The sequence below is a fragment of the Galeopterus variegatus genome, unplaced genomic scaffold, assembly GCF_000696425.1.
Source record: "Galeopterus variegatus unplaced genomic scaffold, G_variegatus-3.0.2 Scaffold372, whole genome shotgun sequence".
NCBI classification, from domain to species: domain Eukaryota; kingdom Metazoa; phylum Chordata; class Mammalia; order Dermoptera; family Cynocephalidae; genus Galeopterus; species Galeopterus variegatus.
The window spans coordinates 188,585-216,414 of NW_007726483.1; the positions used below are offsets into that span (position 1 = coordinate 188,585).

At 37.8% G+C, this 27,830-nt stretch overlaps 1 protein-coding gene across 1 annotated transcript; it reads right to left on the reverse strand.

Annotated features, from left to right (window-relative positions):
• On the reverse strand, positions 1-26,342 carry DDX52 (DEAD (Asp-Glu-Ala-Asp) box polypeptide 52). The gene is made up of 15 exons (XM_008568067.1): positions 26,249-26,342; positions 24,894-25,080; positions 20,452-20,582; positions 18,717-18,902; positions 17,841-17,984; positions 17,044-17,155; positions 16,131-16,203; positions 15,229-15,432; positions 13,915-14,005; positions 11,717-11,839; positions 11,429-11,579; positions 11,178-11,253; positions 9,304-9,375; positions 7,709-7,801; positions 1-2,569 (listed from the first exon to the last, which is right to left on the reverse strand). Exons 1-15 carry the CDS (start codon positions 26,333-26,335, stop codon positions 2,512-2,514), a joined length of 1,788 nt encoding a protein of 595 aa, XP_008566289.1. The 5' UTR covers positions 26,336-26,342; the 3' UTR covers positions 1-2,511.
• Positions 26,343-27,830: the final 1,488 nt, after the last annotated feature.

Consider the following 27,830-nt stretch of genomic DNA (forward strand, 5'->3'; position numbering starts at 1 on the left):
TTCAAGGTATTTAAAATTTATTTTACTAAACCAACCGAACGCACATAAACCCAATCCACATAAAAAACCTCCATGGTGCTCTACTCTTGTGTTTACTTCTGCCACCCAGTAGTCCATTTGTTTTTCCTATTCTTGCAGGCAGGTGTTGAACAATAGTATTTGTTAAACAATTCATAATTACTTTGAACCTAACTGGCGTATTTTTTACTGTGATTTTTTTTTCCCCCTAATCAAACTACCCCTAGGGAAGTAAAATATAAAAGTCGGGTGTAAACTTTTTCAAGCCCTCAGGTGGAATTTCCTTACTAGCAAATAATGGATCAATGATAATTAGCTTTATTTTCCACTCTTGCCTCCAGGCTTTTACTGGGAAACAATTTATAATCTTATCATTTATTGGGCACAAATCACTGGTCAGCAACTTTACGTGCATTTTTAAAGATCCTCCTAGGTGTCCCCTTAAAGTTAGTACTGATGAGAAAATCAAGGTTAAAAGAAGTTTATGTAATTTGTCAAGATTATACAGCTACATGAAGCAGGACCAGGATTAAAATCCAGGTGTGACTCCAAAGTCCTTGTTCATTTCACTGCAGCCAGCTATTCACTTATTATGTTCTTTTGCTGTAATTGTCTATTCACTTATTTCACTCCTCCCCCTCCTTAGACAAAACTGAAATTTATGTAGCAGATAGTTCCAACTCATTTAAAGGAACTATATTTAGTATTAATCCATTGACAAACCAAGGTGGTGTAGGTTTCTGTGTGGATGGGTAGTTTACGCAGGAGAAAATAAGAGTAAATAAAGTCCAATCAGGGATCATAGAAGATGTGGTCTCTGTTCCTGGATTACTTTGTTCCTCTTCTTTGCCTATTGATTTCTGTATCTGTAGGACTCCACTCAGGATGTCAGCCTTCCATGACAGCCCCAATATGGATCAGATGTCCTATGGTGGTTCCGCGTCATGGCCTTTCATCTAACAGAACAGTTGCCAGTATTTGTTCCTTTACTTCATCTCCACCATTACATTGTAAGGGCAGGGACTGTGTTATCAAGCCTTGAATTCCTAACAAAATCTGTAATATTTGTTGGAGGAATATTTGTTGTAAGTTTACTGTATGTCAGGCACAGTGCTAGGTACTTCCAATCTTGACAATTTCATAGATGAAAACATCTGAAGCTCTGAAAAGTTAAACTTATACAAAGTCACACAGCTTGCAAATGCACTGTACCAGTATGCCTTATCCTCCAGAACGTATGAGTCAAGGATTTATTTGCATAAAAATTAAAAAATCTGTTTTTATAAGTATTCGTTGCACCCTGTAGCAACAGGTTATTTAAATAAATTCTGAAGATGAACAATTTTTGTCCCATCTAAAATGGTCAAGACAGTCTTTCTGTCCTGACTCCAGAATAAAAGGCTGAGACTAAAGGAAATAAGTTTAATTCAAATACTGCTGAGAACAGATTATCTATATTATAGTACTGATAACATATGTCATTCTAAGGTCTCTACCTTACATGTATAAACTCAATCTTTTATACCACTGTACAAAACTAGCAATTGAGAAAAATCTGCTAATAGCAAATAGTCTTCATCACCATATGATCATAATCCTTTACCTTTAGCAGAGACCTGCTTTCATCCTGCTTAAATGGATGAAATTCATCATGCCTCAGGAAAGATAAGCTGTAAGAGAATGAAGCCAGAGGTATATAAAGTAACAGGAACATTCTTCCTTATCAGGATAGAATGTTTATCAATTTTCAAGTAAAATCACTTTAAGTGGAAAGAGATAGTAAAGAGCATGGTTAAATGATGGAAAATGAAGAAAGGGAGAGAGGATGATCATAACCTTGTAGTTGCAACATTATGATAGCTAAGGTATAAGCTACCTTACCAATGAGGTATAGGACAATTAAGACCAACAAATTTAAAATCCTAGGGAACTTGAATAACCAGCCTCAGAAGAGGCATCTCTTTGTTGTGGCTCACACCACAAAAGGCCATGAACAAATTAAGAAATAGTAAAATAAAGAGCAGTAGGTTTCTTCTTGGTGGATAGCCTGTGCTTCATCTCATCCATCAAAGTGTGTGGAGGTGGAAGCGGCATTCAGTCTCATGTTTTGAAATTCTGTTTCAGATGCCTTTCCACAGCATACATCACACCTTCCTTCACACTTGAAGGAAAAATCCGTAAAAGTTCACCACATTTGGGTTTTGTTATTTTTAGCATAAGCTTTTGTTCTTCTATAAGAAGTATCTCTCTGGATCCAAACCCAGAAATGTCAATGAAATTTCCATTGTATAATCACTTAAAAGTCACATACAAACTGAAATTTGACATGATGCATTGATACTTTAGAATCATTTTTCAGCAATCCCCGTGCTTGTAGTTGGTTTCAAATGTTTGGTACAGGTGATGGTAACACTTGAAGTATTCTATGAAAACAACATTTACACTGGGAGAGTAAAATTACATTTCTGGGATAGTCTTTCAAAAGGTCTGTTTTTAACTTTTGTCTTCAAGAGCTACTTTTTTCTTGCTGTTCTGACCAGTGGCCTTTTTCCTGTGAAAAAGAAAGTGAGGAAAGACAAATCAGAAGTTCTGGATATATTTACTTTCTGTAACACTAGTTTAATAAACATTTACTGAAACCTACTGCACATCAAGTACATGAGGCACCAGGAATACAAAGATGCATTGACTGGTCTCTGCCCTTCAGAAAATCACAATCACCTAAGTGAGGCAGAAACATCACAACAAACTATACCACTACATGTATGAAAGACAGATTCTGATCCTGACTTCATAAAAGTTCACATTCATTCAGTGCTCATTAAGTGCTAGACACTGTTATAAATGCTTTTCATGTATCAACTCAGGTAATTTTCCTAATAATTTATGAGGAAGATTCTAATATCATCCTTATTTTATAGATGAGAAAAATGAAGCATTGAGTGGTTAAGTAGCTTGCTGATCATCTCACACTGTTACTAAATGCTAGACATGAATCCTGACAGTTTGATTCTAGAGCCTGGTAAATGGTGAATGCCATTAAACTTAGTAACAGGAAAAGGAACAAAGTCTTGAGAAAATAATCATAGTAACACAAAGTTCTTTAATGTACACTAACTCATTTAATCCTCCGACCAACCCTGAGTGGCAGACTTTGTATTGTTTACATAATTATTTCCTGTATATATATATATGACAGAAGAGGCTTAGAGAGGTGAAGTGACTTGCCGAAAGTTATACAGGAAAGTAGCTATTAGAACTTTTCTGGCTCCAAATCCAATCTTTCCCTCCACGATACTGAGTTGAATTTGTAGTGCCTGAAGTGAGGCCCAATAGGCATCAGGAATTCAGGTTTGTAGCTCAGTGGGGAAGCTGGGGCTAAAGATATGAAGTTCAGAGTTATCAGAATAGAGGTATGAGCTGAGGCTACAGGTGTGGGTGGGATCATTCAAGGAACATGTATAGTGGAGAGGTAGGCTAGAGTCAGATCATGATTGGTCTTGTTTGTATGCTAAGAAGTATGGCCTTTAAATGTTTAGAAAATGGAGACAACCAAAGTAACTTAAGCAGGGGGCTAGTATGATGAGATTTATACCAAGTATTCACAATATCTTAGTGCAGTTTTTTAAAAAATTAATTTATCTATCAATAGCATTTTTTTTTTTTTTGTCTTTTTTCCGTGTCCGGCAACGGGATTGCAAGCCTCGGTGTTGCTCCCGCGCCTCGCTCAGCCAGTGAGCGGGAGCCGGTCCGTATGTGGGATCCGAACCCTCGGACGGGAGCGCCGCCGCGCTTCCCAAGCGGCGCACTATCCAGTGTGCCACCAGGCCGGCCCAATAGCATTTTTTTTTTTTTGTCTTTTTTCCGGGTCCGGCAACGGGATTGCAAGCCTCGGTGTTGCTCCCGCGCCTCGCTCAGCCAGTGAGCGGGAGCCGGTCCGTATGTGGGATCCGAACCCTCGGACGGGAGCGCCGCCGCGCTTCCCAAGCGGCGCACTATCCAGTGTGCCACCAGGCCGGCCCAATAGCATTTTTTTTTTTTTGTCTTTTTTCCGGGTCCGGCAACGGGATTGCAAGCCTCGGTGTTGCTCCCGCGCCTCGCTCAGCCAGTGAGCGGGAGCCGGTCCGTATGTGGGATCCGAACCCTCGGACGGGAGCGCCGCCGCGCTTCCCAAGCGGCGCACTATCCAGTGTGCCACCAGGCCGGCCCAATAGCATTTTTTTTTTTTTGTCTTTTTTCCGGGTCCGGCAACGGGATTGCAAGCCTCGGTGTTGCTCCCGCGCCTCGCTCAGCCAGTGAGCGGGAGCCGGTCCGTATGTGGGATCCGAACCCTCGGACGGGAGCGCCGCCGCGCTTCCCAAGCGGCGCACTATCCAGTGTGCCACCAGGCCGGCCCAATAGCATTTTTTTTTAACATTCTAAGATGTTGTTGCGGAGCAGTAGGGTGAGAAGAATATGAAGGAGGGGGGCTTGGTTGAGGCCAGTGGCACCCCCCTCATTCAGTCAGGGGAGACTACGGGGGTTCTGGCGGTGGCTCAGTGTTCATTGCTGGGCTGGCTGCAGATGTCAGGGGGGCATGGCTGAGGTCATCAGCCCCCCACTGCCCCAGCTCAGGAGCCCAAGGTGCTTCCTGTGGCAGCTGGATGGTTGTTGCTGGGCTGGTTGTGGATGTCAAAGGTGCATGCCTGAAGCCCTTGGCCCCCCACTGCCCCAGCTCGGGAGCCCAGAGTGCTTCTGACAGTGGCCTGGTGGTCACCAGGGGTACATGGCTGAGGCACATGGCTCTCCCACCTCCCTGGCTTGGGAGCCCAGGGGACTGCCAGTCCTAGGTTTTATAGGTGTTCTTTGGTGGTGTTAGACCTTTATTAGTTAATATCAGACTCTGTCTCTGATCTGTATGTATTGTTTTTCTTTCAGTTCTGTGTTGGATTATTCACTGTTCCTGCCACTTAAACTTTGCACTGGAAGTAATTTGATGTCCTTTGCTTACTTCTAAAATGGGGGAACTTCCTGTGGGAACCAGCACTTGAGCCCTGTAGTTGAGCTAAATTGCTGCTTTACTGCTGATTCCCTGGTGAAGGCTTTTTATGCAGCTCACATTTTAATGGTTGACCTTGTATGTACTTCTGGGTCTTGTGAGTTCTGGTACAGCTGGGGTGTGTGGAAACTAGTCTGGGCCTGAGTCTTCAGCAAACTGCACCCCCTGAAGTTCTAACCAGTCTCCACTGAGTGGCCCTGTGCTCATTGGGGGCAGATCAGCTGTCCATGATGTTCCCCAGTGTTCCCAGGGTGGGTCCATCTCCCCCACTGCCCATACTCCAAACACTTCCCATGGGATGGGCCATGCGCTGGTCCCTTGTGATGACTCACCAGCCTCTGAGTGGCTCCTATCTTCAGCTAGCTGTGGCCCATCACTTCTATGTGGGTCCACAGAACCCTGTTAGTGGTCTTGCTGGCTTGGGGGCCACCAAGAACCTCTTCTCCCCTGCCACCTCCAAGCAACTTCATATGTAGGGCACAGCAATGGCTTTTGCCATCTCTTGCTCCATGCACTCACCAGCTCAAGCCTTGAAGCAGCCAGGGCATGAAATTGTGGGAGCAATCCTTTCTTTCTCTCATCATGGCTTCTCCTGCCTTCGTGAACTCCATAGGTCTCTCCTCCTCTTCCCCTGAGCTCTAGTGGCCCCAGCTTAACTGTTGCTGCTTTTTAATACTTGAAATTTGTTGATTTGTGGGAGATAGTGATGCTGGGGACCATCTATTCTGCCATCTTGACCAGAAACCAATGCTCATCCTAGTGCAGTTTAAAATTTTAATAACCCCAGAAGTATAAATTCTACAAACTTACAAAAATCAACATTTAAAATGTTTAAAATACTGGTGTATCTTATTAAAAGTCAACAAACATAGCCACCATTTTATGCTCTTAGTTGATTTTCTGTAAAAACCTTTATTAGTTGCTGCTCAGTGCCTGAAAGGGTTGCACTTGTAATACTAACTTTTAAGATCATCCAAAGAATGAGTTTCTGATGCACATACAACAGTTCTGATGTGACCCACCCACACCCAAGAAGAAAAACTTTATTGAGACAGATTAGGTGAAAAAGGTGGCCAAGCATGACATTCTCTACCAATCCACCAGTTTAAGTGTCACCCAGAAACTGTCACTACAAAAACTAAAATAAAAAATTAAGAATCCACAAAACTAAGTAAATACAGAATTAAAATGATTAATTTTTCAAATATTTTTGGAAGTTTGTAGCACTTATTTTTCCCAACTTATTAAAGCTTAAATGTGCACTAAAACTTTGGGACACCATACACTGTATATACTTGAAGGGAAAATTATTTCCCATAATTGGTACCAAAATGTCAAATAAGAGTCTTGTTCCACTTACAAAGAAAGTACTTTTCAATTTCCATGCCTTTATTCACCTTGTTCCTTCTACTTGCCTAATTTTTTACCTATTCTTAAAGATAGTTTTACCTCTTTGAAATTTTCGATAACTATACCATCCAAAATGACCTTTCCCTTCTCTAAACTCCTATTTAAAAACCATTTTCTAATTTTTTTCATGTATACTAATCTCCTTTCACTAACTTCAGGAAAGGGTCTCATTTTATATTAATTTTTATACCTACTACCACCAAGTACCTTGCAGGACAACTCAACAAATGCCTACTGGTAGATGGGAACAGCTTTTCCTAGTGACTTCCACAGAACAGATGTAAGGTAATGGAAATAAGCATTAGCTTATTTCACAGTGGTAGAATCCTAGGCCACTGACAGCAGTCTCAGGAAAAATACACATACACAAAATAAAGAAATGATTAGAATTGAGCAATTCTATTAGAGCATATATTAATCTAATACTGATAGAATTTAAAGAGTGCCATTTTCCCTTAATAGTGGAAAGAGTATACTGTTCAAAATATTTTGGCCTACCCCTATCAAAATGTGTAGCATTACTGGGCGAAATAAGATGCCCTGTATATGTGCTAAAAAAAAATCTATGCTTTAAAATCCTCATAAAGAAATGATTAGAATTGAGCAATTCTATTAGAGCATATATTAATCTAATACTGATAGAATTTAAAGAGTGCCATTTTCCCTTAATAGTGGAAAGAGTATACTGTTCAAAATATTTTGGCCTACCCCTATCAAAATGTGTAGCATTACTGGGCGAAATAAGATGCCCTGTATATGTGCTAAAAAAAAATCTATGCTTTAAAATCCTCATAAAACCCAGCCCAGCTACTACAAATTTACCCAAGTAATACTTTTTAAAGCCATTACAATGTGCTTCAGCATAAACCTAAGATTATTTTGAAATCCTCCCCAGAATATGGAGCTTCAAGGAAGCCTCAATCAATGCAAGTCAAGGTCCTGACGCAGACTGTGTGGGGATGGTGGAAGGTGCAAATCTGATTCAGAGTGAATGAAAATTATATTTTCAAAGATGGAAAACACCAGATCATTAATATATAGGTACAGAAAAATTCCAAGATTAAGATTAAATCATCCAAGTTCCCAAATCATAGCCAACACAAGGTATATTATTTATATCACATTCTATCATGGACTGTAGACCTATCAATTCTACTTCTGAAAATTTATCCGAAGAAGAAATAAAGCCAACCATAACTATATGATGGAATCAAACAGCAACTTTTCTTATCATATACTCACCGTTTACTCTTAGCTTTTTCTAAGAAATATTTTGGAGTTGTACTAATGCTTTCCCTTTCCAATGGTTTCTTAATCATCTTTTTCTTTTGTTTGCTGAAAATTACAAAGTAAGAGAAGCAATAAATTAAGGGCAACTTTATTTTGAAGAGCTAAAGCTAAAATTAGTTTTGACTCTTGATCACAAAATTTATTTTTTTTAACCATTTACTGTTTTAAGATGGGGCTGCATCCATGTTAATAAACTACATTATCTAATAGCATTTAGAAAGCTAACTCAAAGGGATGATTAAATTCAATCAACTTTTTAAAAAGGCACTGATTGTAATTAAAATGTGTCCTGTGTCAACCTTATATCCTATGTCAACAGGCACTAGAGTTTGATTTTGGTCAATTAACTGCTTTTAACCAGTTTTGTGAACTAAAATAATTCTAAGCATACTTTACTCACACTAAATACTTTTTTAGAAATCTGAATATTTAAAATTTCAAGGGTAAAAACACTGGCAAGGAAATAATATATAGTATTCATAAATATTTAAAAATAAAATTTTTAGGGCCGGCCCAGTGGTGCACTCGGTAGAGTGCAGCAGCACTCCCGCCGAGGGTTCGGATCCCATATAGAGACCGGTCCGCTCACTGGTTGATAAAATTTTTAGGGCCGGCCCAGTGGTGCACTCGGTAGAGTGCAGCGGCACTCCCGCCGAGGGTTCGGATCCCATATAGAGACCGGTCCGCTCACTGGTTGAGCACGATGCGGGCGTGACACCGAGGGTTGCGATCCCGTTACCGGTCACGAAAAAAGACGAAAAGGAAAAAAAAAAAAAGAAAATTTTTATCTTAAAATGCTTTAAAAGTAGTATTATTGTTAGAACTATAATGTCTGATAGTGTAATAGCAAGACTGTATGAAAGCAGGGTCTCAAAGACATATTTGCACACCCATTAGCATTATTCACAACAGCTAAAATGTAGAAGCAACCCAAGTGTCCATCGACAAATGGATAAATAAGATGTGGTATATACATATAATGGAATATTATTCAGCCTTAAAAAAGAAGGAAATTCTGGCATACGCTAAAACATGGATGAAACTAGAGGACATTATGAAAAGTGAAATAGGTCAGTCACAAAAAGACAAATACTGTATGATTTCACTTATATGAAGTAGCTGGAGTAGTCAAAATAAGAGACAGAAAGTAGAATGGTGATTGCCAGAAGCTGTGGGAAGGAGGGAATGAGGAGTTACTGTTAATGGATACAGAGTTTCAGTTTTACAAGATGAAAAAAGTTCTGGAGATGGATGATGGTGGTGATTTACACGCACTATGAATGTATTTAATACCACTGAACTGTTTGATACCATTTATAAGATACCATTTACACACACTATGAATGTATTTAATACCACTGTCCAGTTTGATACCATTTATATAAGATCAAAAACATGCAAAACTAAATAGTGATACATACTTATACTTAGTACTTAGGGATACGTACTTATACCATAAAATAAGTAAAAGGCAGGAAAACAAAAAGCAAGAATATATATGCAGAGAGACAGAAATAGAGAAGCTCCAGGTAAATTCAAGATTGTACCTTAGTAATTTTTGGAAACCTTTTATGTACTCTGGTACAGGACAACCAGCCTGCTGTATAACATTGGCGACACTGAAAAAAGAACCCATAAACATAAACTTGTAGCTTGTCAAACTGAATTTTATGTATGTAAACCCCTCTGCACAATATAAGAGGAACTAAGACTACACAAAGTAATCCAGTAAAGGGTACTGATACACAAAGGTATCTGAAAAGTTCATGGAAAGACTTAATTATTTTTTAATTCTATTCTTCCATAAACTTTTTGAAGTACTCTCATATTATCAATTATCATCAGATGTAAGCATGTTGGATTTAGAGAACTATCCATTGGACAGAAATCAATGCACCGATGATTAACTTTAGATAGCAGCTATTTCAACATTTATCAAGTCCTAAAAAGCTACTAAGCCTGATCTCAGAGGACACTGACTGAAGCCAAAATCAAACTTAAATGTATTAAATATGACCATACTAACTAGTGGGTTGGCACTGTAAGTTTAATAATAAAAGTTTAAATTAATAAATAATAATACATTTAATATTACAAATGTATAATAACTTACTCCTCACAACAACCCTATGTGGTACATACTATCATTATCCCTGTTTTACAGATGGAAAACTGAGATGCACAGTTAGCTGACATTGGGGTCATCAGATTCACATGCCTGGGGTTGCTGAGACCACCTTAGGGGGACCTAGACTGTTGCAATACACACCCACTACACATGCACATGTGAAAGTCTACTCTAAGTGATTCAAAGGCTGACAGAGCCAAAGCTCAAAAGGCACAAGTCAAAATATTTAGCAAATGTGATGAACAGATTAAAGTACAAACCCTCTTCAGCCGTAACTGAACTTTGTTAGAAATGTGAAGTGCTATCATTTTTTTTTTTTTTTTCCGTGACCGGTAAGGGGATCGTAACCCTTGGCTTGGTGTCGCCCGCACTGAGCTCAGCCAGTGAGCGCACTGGCCATCCCTATATAGGATCCAAACCCGTGGCGGGAGCGCTGCTGTGCTCCCAGTGCCGCACTCTCCTGAGTGAGCCACGGGGTCGGCCCGCTATCAATTATCATCAACCAAAAATTACTATCGGCAGCCAAAATGTGGGAAACTCAGCTTCTATATTAAAATCTATGGTGATGGGCTAAATTAAGACTCGAGATTCTAAAAGTATACCTCATGTTACCCAGGCTTCAAAAGGCTACAATTGGGGCCGACCCTGTGGCTCACTCGGGAGAGTGTGGCGCTGGGAGCGCAGCGGCACTGGGAGCGCCAAGGCCGCAGGTTTGGATCCTACATAGGAATGGCCAGTGTGCTCACTGGCTTGAGCGCAGTGCAGGCGACACCAAGCCAAGGGTTACGACCCACTTACCAGTCACAAAAAAAAAGGCTACAATTGAATAATATTAGAATATGTTACTAAAATAATTTATCCTATATGGCAGGTGGTCCTAGGACTAAATATAAAATTCCAGATGCTCCTAAGAGTAACAGGAATGATAAACACTATGGTAAGAGATAATGTTGTGTAGGCTGAAGAGACTCAGGGGTTAACTTTTAAACTATTCACTAATTCAGAAAATGTAATAATACATTGTAAGTAACATCAACTGATGGCTGTTGGAAGAGTCCTGTGAATCTGAAACAATAATAAATATTCAATTTTGAATATTTTCGAATTCTAATAATGAAAGTGCAAAAGAAAAACCCTTTGATCATTTTTCCTTTTCTCATGGCTAAAATTTGGATGACTAATACCATTAACAGAATTTGGGACAAAGCCATTTTGTAATTGTTAATTGAATATCCATATAAGAATAATAAAGCAATTTACCAACTTAATACTAAGTTATTTTTCCTAATTTACCTTCTTAATAATGGTTTGTCATCTTCGGTGAAAAACGTAACAGCTTTTCCCTTATGCCCTGCTCTTCCAGTCCGACCTAAGAGAAACCAGAAGATAAAAGGACCCTTTTGTGTTGGAAAGGGGCTCTCAAGATTCATATATAAAACTCACTGGATATTCATAACACTAAAGAGCATGTCTAAAGGGGAACAGCAGAAGTGCTAAGACAGATGAGTGGGTGACAAAGGGGAAGGAAAAAAGAGAGAACTCACCTATCCTGTGGATATATTCCACTGAGCTGGTTGGAAAGTCATAGTTGATTACCAAGTTCACACCTTTAAAATCAATCCCTCTTGCCAGCAAGGCTGTACAAATAAGAACCCAGATTTTTCCTGCTCTGAAGCTGTGAACTGTGTTATCTCTCTGGTTAAAAGAATATATATTACATGCTTTAGTACCACTCTAGGAATGGAAAACAGGTACTTCATATATTTAATGCCAATGTTTTTAAATTAAGTAGTTCTTTATGATTTTGAAAGTATACATTTGACTGTCCTTACCTGTTGCTGTGTTCTCTCTGCATGAATAACATCTACATTAATACCTTCATATATGAGCTCATGAAAAAGTTCTTTAGCCCTTTCAATGGACTGAACAAAAACAAGAACAGGTGGATTGAAACCCTAGAAGAAAGAAGGCAAAAAACAGCATACATAACCTGTAATCAAGAATATAATCACTCAGTATTTCATAATAAGATATTGGTTCACAAAAGAACCCAATTCAATTTAGATCACTTTCATTGCCAAATTTCTCAGGCCAGTGGTTTAAATCTGCCTCCATCTTCCTCACCATCCATTCTCTATCGTGGGTTCTTTCCACTCAACTTGATCTGTATTTGCCATTTTACTAATTCCAATAATCTTGTCTAATCAATCCCTCTTCACTTTCCCACAATACTGGATGCCTACTCTTTGAAACAATCATCTCTTCACTTCTGTGCCTCAGAACTTTTTTGATTCAGCTTAAAAATGTAATAACCGAATTTTTAATTAGTTGTTTATCCTAATTATGGCATTCCCCAAAGTTTAGTCCTTGGCTTTCAATTTTCTCAATACAGTCTTTATCTTACTGAATCAAATAAAATCCCAGTGTCAACTACTAGCTCTGAGCAAATTACATATTAGGTCTTCTTACCTTTTTATTTTAGTTAACACAACCCTTTTGGAATCTAATGAAACTATAAAGCTTTCTAATACACAACCACTCACATAAAATCTTACATATAATTTCAGAGGGTTCGCAGACCACCCAAAGCCCACAAGCTCACACATGGCTAAAAATCTCTGGTGTATAATCTCTATGTGAGTGTGAAAACCTTAAATTTTCTAGTGCCAAATGATACCTTTAAGAACATTAATAGAACTAAGACATAAAGAATTTACTATGTGCCAAGCACTATTGTAAATACTATGTTTGTATTAACTCGATACTAAAACATCTCTATGGAGCAGATATTATTATCCCACTTTACAGGTCAGGAAACTGTGGAACAGAGAGGTTAGGTTGTCCAAAGTTAAAATGGTGAAGCTAGAATTTCAATCCAGGTAGTCTGGCTCCAGAGTCCATGCTCTTAACCACTGAAGAATACTTACCACTTCTGTAGTCACCAGATAAGTGCGAACACCTTTGCCTTTCATCGTCCAACTATTCTTTACACTCCACTGCCACTAAGGCTGTTACCCTGTTTATTTCCTCCTCATCTTTGCCCAGCCTAACTTAACAGCCTGCTAATTGGTTCCCTTACTTTGTCTTTTTCCACTACAACCCACCTTACATACTACTGTTTAATTCATTTTCCTTAAAAAGTATGTGGCCACATTCTTCAAAAATATCCAGTGGTCTCTTTCAACCTGACCCCAACTTTCCTGTCCAACTTGATCTTCCTTAATTGCCCACTGTAAACTCTTTGCCTTAGAAAGGTAAACTTTTCATTAGTCTCCAAATACATGGTGTTCACCTCTACCTCTTAAGGCTTTACTCAAGCCACTCCCCCAGGCTTTAATACTCTTCCCCCTCCCCACTTTGTCCTACAAATTCTTCAAGGCTCAGATTAGTAGCATTTCCTCTATAAGGCATTCTCCAACCAATTCAGTTCACCGTAATGGCCCCATTATGACGATATGGATGCTTAAGAAAAATACTCTTTAGCCTTTTATGGCACTTTATCACAACTATCTTACACAAGTATATTTATTTTATCTCCTAAATAAGACTAAATTCTAGGAGCAGAGCTTAAGATTTATACTTCTTTTATTGTCTCCCACTCTGACTCCCCAGTACTTAATTTTTTAACTATGGGCTTCTACTCGATACTTACTGAAGGGATTAAAAACAGAAAACCCCACTCAGTGTCCTACTCATTCTGTAATGCCCCAGTTCTTTTACAAGAAACCAGCAGAATGATGGGGGAATGTAGGAGGCAGATGTATATGCAGATGTGGAAAAATGAGGCTTTCAGGGCATCAGGTAGATCTTTTCCTAGCCTACTCTGAGCTGGGACCAGAAGACTTACCATATTTTGAGAGGTAAGCCTCTCTCCACTGGGCTAAGAGTTGGCACAATGTGCTTCCTAACAGTTTACTACTGGATTACTAAATGTGATGCAAGATGATGATACAGTTAGTGCTGAGCCTTCTACCAGTAATATAAGGCTTACTGAACTTTCCCAAAATTCAAGAATGTAGTCCACATATACCTTTTTAACAAGTTCTCTCATGGCCAGAAGTTTTCCAGTCTCAGACCCAACAAAGACAAGTTCTTGTTCTACAGTCTCTACTGCAGAATTCCTGAGAAGAAAACATACCTTGTAATTTGCAAGAGCCAATTTCTGCTTTTTCCACCTCATCTCTATATAAATGAAAAAACTTACACACAACTCTGACAAAATCAACTTTTAATGAAGTACTTAATTATCTATAATTTATAGATAATTTAAAGTCATAGAAGATAATGCTTTTTTAGAAAATATGTTAATGTAAGTAATTATCTATAATTTAAAGTCAAAATCATTATTTTTAAATGCTTTGTTCTAATTATAAAAATGTTATCTCAAAATTTGAAAAACAGTAAAATATGAATAAAATAAATTGCCCATATTCCACAATTTTAGAATAAACATCGATGTCTTTTGTTGTATTCCAGTCATAAATTTTGATATGTCTATTTACAAAAAATTTTCTAAATATAAAATTATTGGGTAAAATAATGAGAACATTTTAAAGGTTGTTATTACATATAGCTAAACTTTGTTCTTAATGATTAGCAAAGGTTTACTTATACATTTACAGCTGGGAGTAAAGTATATAAAGGCTTTATTACCCTGTAAGATGCTGCAATATATTATATTGTCACAAATATTTTTCCCATTCTCTTGTTTGCCTTTAAATTGTTCGTGGTGAATTTGTTCTGCTTTCTTTTTATACAAAAAATTTTAAGTTTAAAGTAGACAGGGTATGTATTTTTTACTATTCTAATTGGCTTCTTTTTCACTTAATATGGTATACAAACACTTTTTCATATAGCTACAGTCTTCATACTTATAATTTCACAGGTTGCATAATATTCTATCAAGTGGCAATTACACAATTCCCTTGAAATTTTTTCTTAAGCATTTATTTATCACAAAATGCTCCCCAAAATATTTTTTAAAAGGAATTATAAACCAAGTGGCTCAGTAACATCAGCTTTCTCCTCTGTGGTCCTACTTATTTAAGCCATCAAAGAAATAAAATTCTCTGAGTGGCCACAGAGTTCATGTCATTATTGTAGATAGCAAAAAGCACATTAAAAAGGCATGATGATAGGAATATTAATGACAATATGAAAGCCTCCCTTTGGATTATTTTAAAATAGAAAATCCTTAATCAATCTTGACTTAAAAGAATACATTTTTATCACTAAAACTCTCTCCCTTATGAGTCTCAGGCCAAACAACCTGTCTCCTTGAGTCTAAAAATATGTGTATTGAAAAAAATAATCAGTGGGATAATGTGGAAGAACAATTAATTACCTTGCTCCAATGGATACAGTAATGACACTGTCCAGGTTGAGCTTGCACCACTGTTCAACATCATATGCAAAAGTTGCACTGAACATAGCTCTTCTGATCTTGTGGGATGTGCAGGCCAGGAAAATGGAAGCCAGCTGGTCTCTGAACCCAGTTTTGCCATCTTCAAACAGTTTGTCTGACTCATCTACTACCAGCCACTCCACACTAAGAAATAACAAAACAACTCATGGGTATTAAGCCAGAAGATCTAAGACATTTCACTAAACCGTGGCGATATATGAGGAAGTCAAATCATGATGCTTCTTCTCACATCCACTTTATTATAACAGAAAAAAAGTGTAAGAAAAATAAGCAGGAAAAAGGTAAAAACAAGATAAAAGTTATTCAATGTACTTAGTATCTATTCCATTAGCTTCAAAGATATGAGGTTCCATTAGCATCAGTAGAGCACTGCATAAACCTCATGAATTCCATCACCACTGATGAAAGATGCGAAAGGGTCTAGTGGAATTCTTTACTAATGGGTTATTAGAAAATGTAACTTTTTTTTTTTTTAAAAGATGACCGGTAAGGAGATCTCAACCCTTGACTTGGTGTTGTCAGCACCACGCTCACCCAGTGAGCAACTGGCCATCGTTACAGGGGATCTGAACCCATGGCCTTGGTGTTATCAGCACTGCACTCTCCCGAGTGAGCCACGGGCCAGCCCCGAAAATGTAACTTTCTTACAGACTACATAGTTATTTTCTTCTATGAATTTAATGAAAACCATTATACCCAGCACCAACACTGACTAAAGTTGGCAAACAAGCTCCAAAGGGCAAAAATATAAGGAACTGAGGACTAAATATAATCACCTAAATGAAAAGCACATATAAAAGACATTAAAATATTATCTGTACCTTGTTAGGTCTACTCCTGGTGGATCTTGCTTTAACAAATAGATTAGTCGATTTGGAGTAGTCACAAGAATATCTGTAGGAAAAACAAATGGTAGACATTGCAAAAACAAGATTCATCCCTTTTGAACTAGGGAATTAAACTTCCTGAATTTTAGTTAAAAACTTGAAGTGGGGAGAGGAGGAAGTACTTATACTCATAGCCAACAACACAAAAATTCTTCCTTATGAGTAAGCTAATATATGTTATGTTTTAATCCATGATAGCACAAACGATTATATCCATGCCCTTATTTTATTATATTTGAGCAGCCTTCTCAACTTCTAAGAGACAAGAACACTATAATCTAACAATCTGATTTTCAAACTTTATTTTTTCAAGACAATCCTTTCTTTAAATGAAATTTTACTCAGAAGGTCAAAATAAAAAAAGAGATAAAAGCACATTTCTCTGGCTGATATAAGGGTAGGGATGTAAGCCATTCTTATCTGCCAGGGTATTTACACGGCAGATTAAAAATCAGTGGGCTAAGGCACCATTTCTCAACCTCAGCACTGTTGATATTTTGGGCCAGACAATTCTTTGTTCTAGGGTGTTGTCCTGTGCACTGTAGAATGCTTAACAGCATCCCTGGCTTCTCCCCACTATAGGCTAGTAGCACTTCTCTCCAGTTCTGACAACTAAAAATGTCTCCAAGATATTGCCAAATGTCACTATGGTGGAAAGTGGGGGGCAAAATAATCTCTAGTTGAGAACCACTGGTATATATTTATATAGCTAATGGGCCGAGTGGGGATGGAATCTCTTTAGTTTCTCTAAAAATCAATCTAATTATAACAACTCTTAAATGGCAATTAGGATATTTGTAATTTCCAAATCCCTTACATGCTCTGCATCCAAGCATGAATTCCTTACCAAACTTCTTAGATGATTTAGGTCCAAATTTCTTGGCTGCCACTGACGCTTTGTGGATCATGTGTATCCTGAATCCTGTTCCCTCAGAAATTTTTATTAACTCTCGGTGAATCTAAAACAGAAAACAATAAAAACATAAGCTGCTAAGATACTTGGAGAAGATGTATAGTCTCTTTTGCATCATTAATAAATCTATTACCAACCCATGAATAACTGAAACTAAACCCATATTAATCTGTAGATTAACCAGAATCTCAGCATTTTGGAACTTCAGTGCCTTTATGTTCAATAGTTTCCTCAGACTGAGTAAAACAGTAAGAACAGGTAAAACCAATACTTTCCAATTTGTTACATATTGTTTTTAAAATATAGTACTATTATAAGACTATTTCATACTTGGCATGTAGTCATATTTTATACTAAGCACACTGGGAGGGTGGAACAGATCACTGTATAGTTTTACTTTCACAAAAACTGAGATAAGGCTTCATTTTATTAGATGAGAAAAATAAATTTTAGAGAGGGACTATATATTACAGTAGCCTTTCAACTTCAAGGATCTCAGAGCATTTACCAAAGAGGTATAAATGTTAAAATTATTGTGTTTTAGAAAATTACAAAAAGCCATTAAAGACTTGCCCATATGCAGCAAGATACAGAGCAGTGTGCTATGTAGAGAATACTTAATCATAAAAGACACGGGCTTTAATCTTTTGAGATCTTTTCATTACCCTCAAATAAGAAAGATCACTGAAGCAAACACCAAATGCATTCTCTTCAAAAGCTACAAGTCATACCTGGCTGGCAAGTTCTCGTGTTGGTGATATAATCAAGGCTCTGAAGCCTTTATTTGTGGGTTGTTTCAGTTGCATTAAAATAGGAATGCTAAAAGCCAGAGTTTTTCCAGATCCAGTAGGAGCAGAAGCTAGAAGTTCCCGACCCTAAAAACATGGAGTATGTTAAATATAAGGAAATAAGGTAATATTACTTATTAATATAATGTAAATTTTTCAGACTGTTCAAATAATGCTATCAACCATAGAAATTACAAATAAAATGATAGGTAATGAATCCAATCATTCAAGCCCTATCAGCTTTTCTAATTTCTCCCATATTTGCTTTTCTAACATCATCTATCCATGGCACCAATGGAGTTTCTGAGCATTACCCTCAAAGTCCATTTGAATAAGTAAAGAATGTGGATAACAAACATACGAAGATAATTTGTAACCTCAATTATATCCACTATTTCAATTTTTCTTTACCACTAAACTCTTACCAAAACAAGATTACAAAACTAACACTTTATCCTGGTATCTGTACTGCTCAATCCCTAGGAAAGGTTTTATTAAACAGTAGAATGGTTGTGGGTAAGAAATAAAAGTGGTGATGACCTGAGTGACAGAGTAATTTATAGGTGACAATCTTCAACAAGTCACTGATTTTTAAAACTTTAAGCTACAATCATGACAGAGACAATCTTAACTGAAAATTAAAAGCAAATTTACTATAATGTGAGCCAACAATGTCATTCAAATATATGAAAAAAAGCAAGTGAAGGACTTTTAACAGGGGAGATATGGTAGAAAAGAGGTTTTCAAGGAAAGAGGAAAGAGAATGAGCAAACACCCAAAGAAAGGACTGTTACAGTTATTCTAGACCTTCATACTCACATGCAGCATAACTGGAATGGCTTGCATTTGGATTGGAGTAGGCATTTGGAAGCCTGCATCTAGAATGTTCTGAAGCAGTCGAGAATTGATTTTATATTCCTGGTCAAGTTGCTGAAATGTAGCAATTGGGTCAGGAAGATCAGTTCCTTGAATGTGAATTTTGTGTTTATTCCGGAAGAAATTTATCTGAAAAGTAAAGTAAAGGGGCCACCATGGATATAGGCAAATTATAAATACATTCTCAGATGTCGTAAAACAATAGCAACAGTTTTGGGGATTAGCTTTAGTAGCACATGAAACTTTCTGGTTAATTCCAAGCCCTAAAGCATCACAGATATTAGGTACACTTCTTGCCCATTCATAGAAAGAAGACCTTCATAACAATGAAACCTATCTATCTATATGCATTCTTCATATTAATGTCATACCGTGAGTAATGTGTTACTCATATTAACGTGTTACTGTCATTGCCATAATGTATAATCTTATATAAACTTCTAGAGGGCAGGCATTGAATCCATCTATTTCCTTTACATGGTGCTTAGCATATAAGTGCCCATGTTTTTGATGATTTATCCTAAAACAATACTTATTAAAACTGAGTGACAAAAGTAGAGTGGTGTTGGGCCGGCCCGGTGGCGCACTGCTACAGTGCGCCGCTTGGGAAGTGTGGCGGCGCTCCCGCCGAGGGTTCGGATCCCACATACAGACCGGCCCCGGCGCTCACTGGCTGACCGAGGTGCGGGAGCAACGCTGAGGGTTGCGATCCCGTTGCCGGTCCCGGTCCGGTACGGGCGCGACACTGAGGGTTGCGATCCATTGCCGGTCACGAAAAAAGACAAAAAAAAGAAAAAAAAAAGTAGAGTGGTGTTGATATGGTCTGTTTTCCCCATTCTGTGGTGCAGAGATAGCCAAATTCTGGATTCTGGGTTACTGAAGCATTGCCATGGTAATCTCTGAAGTAAGCTGAATACACCTTTCCATCTATAACAGGGCAGGTGTACAGCAGACAAGAAAATGGTATATTTGTAGTTTCTTCTATATCCTACTCCCCTTATTACCAAGTTATAAAAATAGGTTTCTTAAAAATTCTAACCCTCGGGCCGGCCCAGTGGCGCACTGGAGAGTGCACCGCTTGGGAGTGCGGTGGCGCTCCTGCCGAGGGTTCGGATCCCATGTGGAGACCAGTTCCCGCTCACTGGCTGAGTGCGGTGCAGGCGCAACACCGAGGGTTGTGATCCCGTTGCCGGTCCCCGGTACGGGCGTGACACCGAGGGTTGCGATCCCATTACCGGTCAGTAAAAAAAAGACAAAAAAAGGAAAAAAAAAAAAAATTCTAACCCTCTAATTCCTGTCAAAGGAAATCCTTCTAAACCAGTGAGCTCAACATAGAGGAGAAAGGGTGCCAAATTATGTTTATCAAAGGGGTTAAGAAATTTTTAAAAATTTAATTCTAAGCACACTATTAATCTTGAAACTTAAGCAGGTCAAGAATTGTGTGTGTATACACACAAGAGAGGTATATAAACCTTTTATTTTAACTTTAAAATTTTCAGCTATGGCGCAAACACCAACTTTGCTTTAACCTTTCATTAAAGCAAAATCTAAACAAATGTAAATAATCTTCTATTTTAACAAAACTATATTCACTTTACCAACAGACTAACCCAAGCCCAGTGAAAAGTCACTTGGTCAGAAAAACATATACTTTTGCAGTTTAAAACAGTTTTCTAACCTTTTCCTTTCTGAGATATTCCAACTTTCTGGAAGTTAGTTTATTTTCTCCTTTAACTTTTTTATCTTCAATCTTTGCTTCCACAGATGACATCCACTGTATAGTAGTACCTTCTCCTTGAGAAGTAATTTCTAAAATACATTTTAAAAAATTAAAAGATTTTAAGTGCAACAGTTTTGGGTGTAGCAAACAGGCCACACACATCCTCATGCTAAACAAAAGAAAAAGTACTAGTTGATGCAACCGGATAGGAGAAAGTAATAGGATGTATAAAAATTGGAAATGGAGAGGCAAGTTCTGTGTTGGTATAATCAGAGCTCTGAAGCTCATTCTCTTTCCTTTGTTTATTGTTTCGGTTGTGTAATATGCAGATAAGATGATTATATACTTGAAAATAACAGGGGATTAATCGAAAACTACTTAAACAATAAGAGATTTCAATAAAGCATCCAGCTTCTCTATATCAAACAACAACCAGCTAGAAAATAAATATGATGAAACAAAGATTTCAATTACAACAGCAATGAACATCACACAATACTTAGGGCTACTCAATGTTTTAAAGATAGCAATTCAGTTTCCTGTAACAGCCAGCCATGAGAAAAAGTAAAATAAAATAAAAAAATAAAGATAGCAATTTTCTCTAACTCTATAAATAACACTCATTATAATTAGAAGTAATGACAAGATTGTTTTGGTGAGTGAACTAGCTGACTTTAAAGTTTATGTGGGAGAATAAATATGTAATAACCTAAAAACTCTAGGAGTAATAAGCAAAGACTAGTTCTACTGGAATTTCTTTTTAATTTTTTCAATGTCACTGAGGTATTAAATGACATACAATAAACTGCATATATTTAAAGTACATAATTTGATGAATTCTGATATATCTATACACCAGTTAAACCATCACTACATTCAAGGTTTTTTCCATCACCCTCCAAAATCTCCTCGTGGCCCCTTATAATTCATCACTCCATCTCTAGGCAACCATTAATCTAATTTTTGTCTCTGTAGATTAGTTTGCTTTTTCTGGAATTTTATATAAATGGAATCATGTAGTTTGTACTAATTTTAGTTCGGCTTTCACTTGGGATATTTATTTTGAGATGCATCCATGTTACAGCATGTATCAATAACCTCTTAACATTTTATTACTAGGTAGTATTCTATTGCATGGATACACAATTTCATTATCCTTATCTGTTGAAGGTCATTTGGGTCATTTCCAGTTTTAGGTTCTTACAAGTTCCTGAAGACTTACAGGCATGTAGTAGCATTGCATTGTGGTTTTAATTTGCCTGATAGCTGATGCTGAATATCTTTTATGTGCTTATTGCCATGCATATTCTTCTTTGCTGAGTGGATACAAGTCCTATGTTTGATATATGAGGGTACTTCAAAAAGTTCGTGGAAAATAGAATTAAAAGATAATATGAATCTTTCCACGGACTTTTTGAAGTATCCTTGCACACATGCTGTGAGTACTTTTTCCCTGTCTGGGGCTTGCCTTTTCATTTTCTTAATGCTATATTTTAAAGAGCAAAAATTTTTATTTTTGATAAAGTCCAATATATCAATTTTCTCTTTTAAGATCTGTGATTTTTGTGTTCTAAGAAACCACTGTGTAACTCAAGGTTGCAAAGATTTTTTTTCCTATGTTTTATTCTAGAAGTTTTACAGTTTTAGATTTATTCCATCAGTCACTTCAAGTTAATTTTTGGTTATAGTGGGAAGTAAAGGTTAATGTTCACTCCTGTATGAATCCAAATAATTTGTTTGAAAGACTTTCCTTTTTCCATTGAAATGCCTCAGTACCTCTGTTGAAAACTACTTGACCATACATATGCATCTATCTTTTTGGAAATATGAAACTATGTGATTACTATAGTTTTATAGTAAATCTTGAAATCAGGTAGGGTAAGTCTTCCAACTTTGTTCATCTTTTAAAAAATTGCCTCAGTTATATGAGGTCCTTTATCAATTTCTACAAAAAAGAAAAAGCCTGCTGAAATTTTAATTGAGATTGCATTGATTCTGTAGATCCCTATGGGGAGAAAAACATTCAGTTGCTCAATCAATAAATATGGTATGCCTCACCACTCTGCTGGATTTTATAATACATTATAAGGCCACAGTAATTAAAACAAGCTAGTATTGGTGTATGAACACAGAAATATACATCAATGGAATAGAACACAGCCCAGAGACACACCTGAATATATATGGTTAATAAGTTAGCAACAAAAGTTGTATTTAAATCCAACAGGTTAAAGATGAATAGCAACATATGGTATTAGGTCAATTAGCCAGCCATCTGAAAAAACATCAAATTAGTTCCCTCTCTACTCCTTAGACAAAATAAAATCCCACATGGTCAAAGATTTCAATATAACAAAATGAAACAAAAAATAATGAAACATGGGAGAAATTTTTTTTTCCTTTTTGTCTTTTTTACTGACCGGTAACGGGATCGCAACCCTCGGTGTTGCGCCCGCACTGCGCTCAGCCAGTGAGCGGGAACCGGTCTCCACATGGGATCCGAACCCTCGGTGGGAGTAGTTCCCTCTCTACTCCTTAGACAAAATAAAATCCCACATGGTCAAAGATTTCAATATAACAAAATGAAACAAAAAATAATGAAACATGGGAGAAATTTTTTTTTCCTTTTTGTCTTTTTTACTGACCGGTAACGGGATCGCAACCCTCGGTGTTGCGCCCGCACTGCGCTCAGCCAGTGAGCGGGAACCGGTCTCCACATGGGATCCGAACCCTCGGCGGGAGCGCCGCCATGCTCCCAAGCGGTGCACTCTCCAGTGCGCCACCGGGCTGGCCCGAGAAGAATTTTTTAAAAATAAACTTAATGCTCAGAAGGCCAAAAAAAAAAAAAAAGACATTGCCATTAGGCATCAGAGAATGACTTTTTAAAAAATAAAATTATGTTCCCTTTATGAGACAGTTGTAACAGACCCAAATCATCACTACTTCATAAGATCTTGAATTTTTCAATTAAAAATAGATATGTGCCTATACATATATCATAGATTTACAGCCTATATACATTTGTGGCTAAATGGTTATAGCACATATCTGTGTCTTTCCGGTTGCCCAACATTTGAACCTTTTTCCTACTCTGTGACATGCCTTTCTTATTAATCTGGGTGAAAGATTTTATCAAACTTCCTTGTGGCCAGAGAAGAAGAATGAGTCTTACAACAACACTATAACAGCAAAAGTATGGAAACAATCTCTCACCCAGAAACTTGTCACATCAATTATGGGCCATTCCTGCAATGTAAGATGAGATACTATGCTGTGTAACAATGAACAAAGTAGCATACTTCCTACTGATACAATGTTTCTGGTGGATAATTCTACAATATCTAAATTTAAAATAAATCTGTTAACTCTGCAATTCCACTTTTAAGAATTTATCAGACAGATATACATACATACACACAAATTTAAGTAAAATGATATTTACTGCAACACTGTAACAGCAAAAGTATGGAAACAAATTAAATGTCCATCACAGAGGAGCCTGTTAATCAATTATGGAATGTACAATGGGATACTATGCTGTGTTAAAATGAACAAGGCAGTGCACATCCTATTGATTCCAAACAATCTCCAAGATACATTGTTTATAAAAAGGGGGGGAGGGAGGGAAGAACGTATATAGAGTACACAGAGTATTCATGTTTATAGAGTATGTAAACATACATATATAGAGTATTTATGTTTTTTAAGGCAGGCATAAATACATGTGAAAGAATACCTCTAGAAAAAAACAAAAGGAACTGATTAACAGTGGTGCCTCTGTAGAAAAAGGGGACTAGAGATAAAGAGTGGGAAGGAAATTTACTTTTCATCATTGTATAACTTAATATATTCTTTGCAAAACAAATATTAGGAAACTTAATAGATATAACAGATATTTATAAAGATAAATATCCTTATAATACAGTACAGAAAAAGCCAAAAACCCTGTGAAAAATAGGCAAAAAGTAAGGACAATTCACAAAAAGGTGAAATGTAAATGTCCACTAAAGCATATGAAAAGATGCCCAACCTCACCAGTTATTTAGGAAATATAAATTTAAAAGTTTCATTCGTTAGACTGGCAAAAAATTTAAGACCAATAATATTCAGCACTGACAACAGTGTGGGGAGACATTTTGCGGTATCTGTTCAAAGAAAGAACTGTGTATACTCTTTCACTAAGTGATTCCACTTTTGGGATGTTATTCTACAGAAATAACAGTACCTGTACAAAAGGATATAAGTACAGTTATCTTTATTGTACCAATATTTCCAATGGCAAGTACCTAGAAACAATTGCCAAATGACCATATATTGTCTGACTTGGAACCATAAGCTTTTATTATTTTTGTGATCGAAAAAAAATTAAAAAAGAAAAACAACAGAAATCAAACACTAACCTGAAGTCATCTTCTTCCTCTTCTTGTTCTGCTCCCTCTTCCTTTCAGTTAGGTTCTCTTTTTTCTCTTCATTTTGGAGCTCCTGATGTGTTTGTGATGCTCCACATGCACCTGAGACAGACTTCTTGTTTCCAAAAAAGTCTAGTCCCCGCATCACCTCTGAAGAATCATTCTTCCTTTTTCCTACCTAAACCCCCCAAAATTTAAAATGAAATCTACTGACAGAATAGCATTGCTTTCATCCAAGCGGGGCTGGGGTCCAATGACTCCCCATATTTTTTTACCCTTTCACCAAATATTTGTTGAGCTAACAAGTGTTTCTGGGCAAATGTAATACAAGAAGACACCTTTTCTGACCTCATAACAGTAACAATAATGATAATGGCAACTAACACTTATATATGCTTACTATATGTCAAGCAGATTTCTAAGCGTGTTTACACATATTAAATTATTTCCCCCTCACAACAACCCTACGAGGTAAACAGTAGTATTACAGATGAGAAAACCGAGGTACGTAAGGAGGTTAAGTAACTTAACCAAAATCTCAAAACTATTAACTGGCAGACTCAGGCGTTGGAGTCAGTACAGAGTTCAAACTCTTAACTACATTATATTAACAACCAGAGAAAAAAGAAACACACGTCGCACACACACACACACACAAAGTCCCTAGTCCTTAACTGCAAGGTTACATACATTCAAGATTTTTTGGAGTCAGTACAGAGTTCAAACTCTTAACTACATTATATTAACAACCAGAGAAAAAAGAAACACACGTCGCACACACACACACACACACACAAAGTCCCTAGTCCTTAACTGCAAGGTTACATACATTCAAGATTTTCCACACTTGAACCCCAATTGACTTCTACCGATTTATCACTCACTACTTCTCTACGTAAGCTCCCCCACTTCTAACAACACGCCTTAGGGTTGTAATAATAAAAACAACCATGCCCAGCACAGTTATATGCATGCCAAGCCAAACCCGGGTAGATTAAAGTGAAAGAAATTGTTTTCTCCACTTTGGGTTGTTTCTTTTTCCGAAATTCCTTTCCAGCAGTTTCGGAGAAAAAGCCCCTTTTGAAAGGATTCTAACTTTGCTTTGAATAAATTAAGGAGGGAAAGAGTGTTTCCGTGCCATGCCAAACTAAGCGTACAGACGGATAGCAAGAGTTCATTCAGAAGGCCTGAACCGGGTAGGTCTGCGGGTCAGGGGAACGCAAATGAAGAGAACATGCCCGAAAGGGTGGTCAGGACCAGGCCACGAGGTTTCCGTGTGCGCCGGTTCATTCTCGGGCTCCTGCTCCTCCTCAGTGACTCAAGCCTTGGTCCCCTGTGCACTATACCTGGAATCGGGCTGCGTCTGCAGAGAAGCGTCTCACGTCGAATTTGGCCCCCGCGCCAAGCCGGTGAAAGAGATCGTGAACGTCCATCTTTACCCAGAAAGCTCCGCGGCCCCAAGGCGCCTGCGCAGACGACTCCCTCTCCCCCGACGGCCTGGGCGGGGCCGTGAGCGGAAGTGATTCTTGGAGGCGGAACCTGGATGAGCTGAGAGACCAGGCTCTTCATCGTCTTCTAGTCCGTCGTTATTTATAAGTTCTTACCAAAAATATTTATATATTTATATCCTCTAGTCCCGGGCAGTGTTCTAGACTTTGAGGGATACGTTGCTAAACAACACCCCAAGATTCCTCTTCTCAAGAAGCTTCCATTTTAATGGGGACAGAAGATTTTAACAAATAAATAAGCAAGATGGTCTGAAAGTGATTAGTGCTGTAAAACAAATAAAAAGGTGTAATTGATAGAGAAGGGGGGCCTACTTTTAGCAAGATTAGTCAAGTTCATTCTGTTTAAGTGATATTTGGTGGTGGGGGCGGGGGTAAGGTGGGGGCAGGCGGCTGGCTAGGACCGGGATCCGAACCCTTGATGAAGTGATATTTGAGCCAAGAGGAGACAAACCGTTCTAAGATCTAGGAACAGCATTCCAGATAGAGGAAACACGTGCCTGAAGGATTTGGAACATTGGGGGAATAGAGAGAAGGCTAGGGTGACGAGCCAAGTTGCAGTGTGGAGTAGAAGTACAGATAAGGGTGGAAGAACAAACAGAAACCAGATCTCACAGAATCTTGTAACAAGGTCATGGTAAGGAACTTGGATTTTAATCTAAACACACTGGGAAACTATTCAAAAATTTTTATGAAGGCTGGCAGGTTAGCTCAGTTGGTTAGAGAGTTGTTTTGATAATATCAAGGTCAAGAATTCAGATGACCATTCAGGACAGCTACCCCCCCCCCCCGCACTCCTCCCCAATATTTTTATGAAGAGAACAACATGTTTTAGTCGATCACTTTTGATTTTTATTTTCTTCATTGCCTTTTTACTATACAAAATTATTTACATGAAAGTTCATGGACACAGGGATCAACTTTGCTTCAGTGTTGTATCCCTAGTTTCTGTGCACTCTCAAAGAATGTTTGATAAATGAATGAGTGAATGTTTCATAAAAGATTGCTCAGGCTATTTGGAAAATGGACCATAGAAAGGCCAAGAGTGGAAACAGGGAGATCAGTCCAAGTAGAAATGATGATGGTTGCTTGGTCTAGGTTGGTATCTGTGCTGATGGAGATAAATGAATAGATTTGGGATATGTTTTAGAAAAAGAGCTTCATGTACCTGATGAATTTCATGCAGAGATGAGGAAAAGGGAGGAATCAAAGATCACTCCTAGGTTATTGGCTGGTTAGGTGGCATGCTATTTACTGAGCTAAGAAAGACTAAGGGAAGAACAGCTTTTGGGTGTGGGTGAGACATGGACTTAATTGTTATGTTTTGGACATGTTAAGATGCCCAGCTGACTTTAAATGGAGACATCCAAATAAGCTCAGGGGGAAAAAGTCATGTCTAGGGAAATATGGTAGTCATCAACAT

What these genes read in the sequence shown, in the direction of transcription:
- DDX52 (XM_008568067.1), bottom strand. Translation starts at nt 26,335, where the DNA reads ATGGACGTTCACGATCTCTTTCACCGGCTTGGCGCGGGGGCCAAATTC. An exon ending in GAGGAAGAAGATGACTTCAG is followed by an intron (nt 20,583 to 24,893) that starts GTTAGTGTTTGA and finishes AATGTATTTTAG; the next exon opens with AAATTACTTCTCAAGGAGAA. An exon ending in ACTGTATCCATTGGAGCAAG is followed by an intron (nt 14,006 to 15,228) that starts GTAATTAATTGT and finishes TTTTCTTCTCAG; the next exon opens with GAATTCTGCAGTAGAGACTG.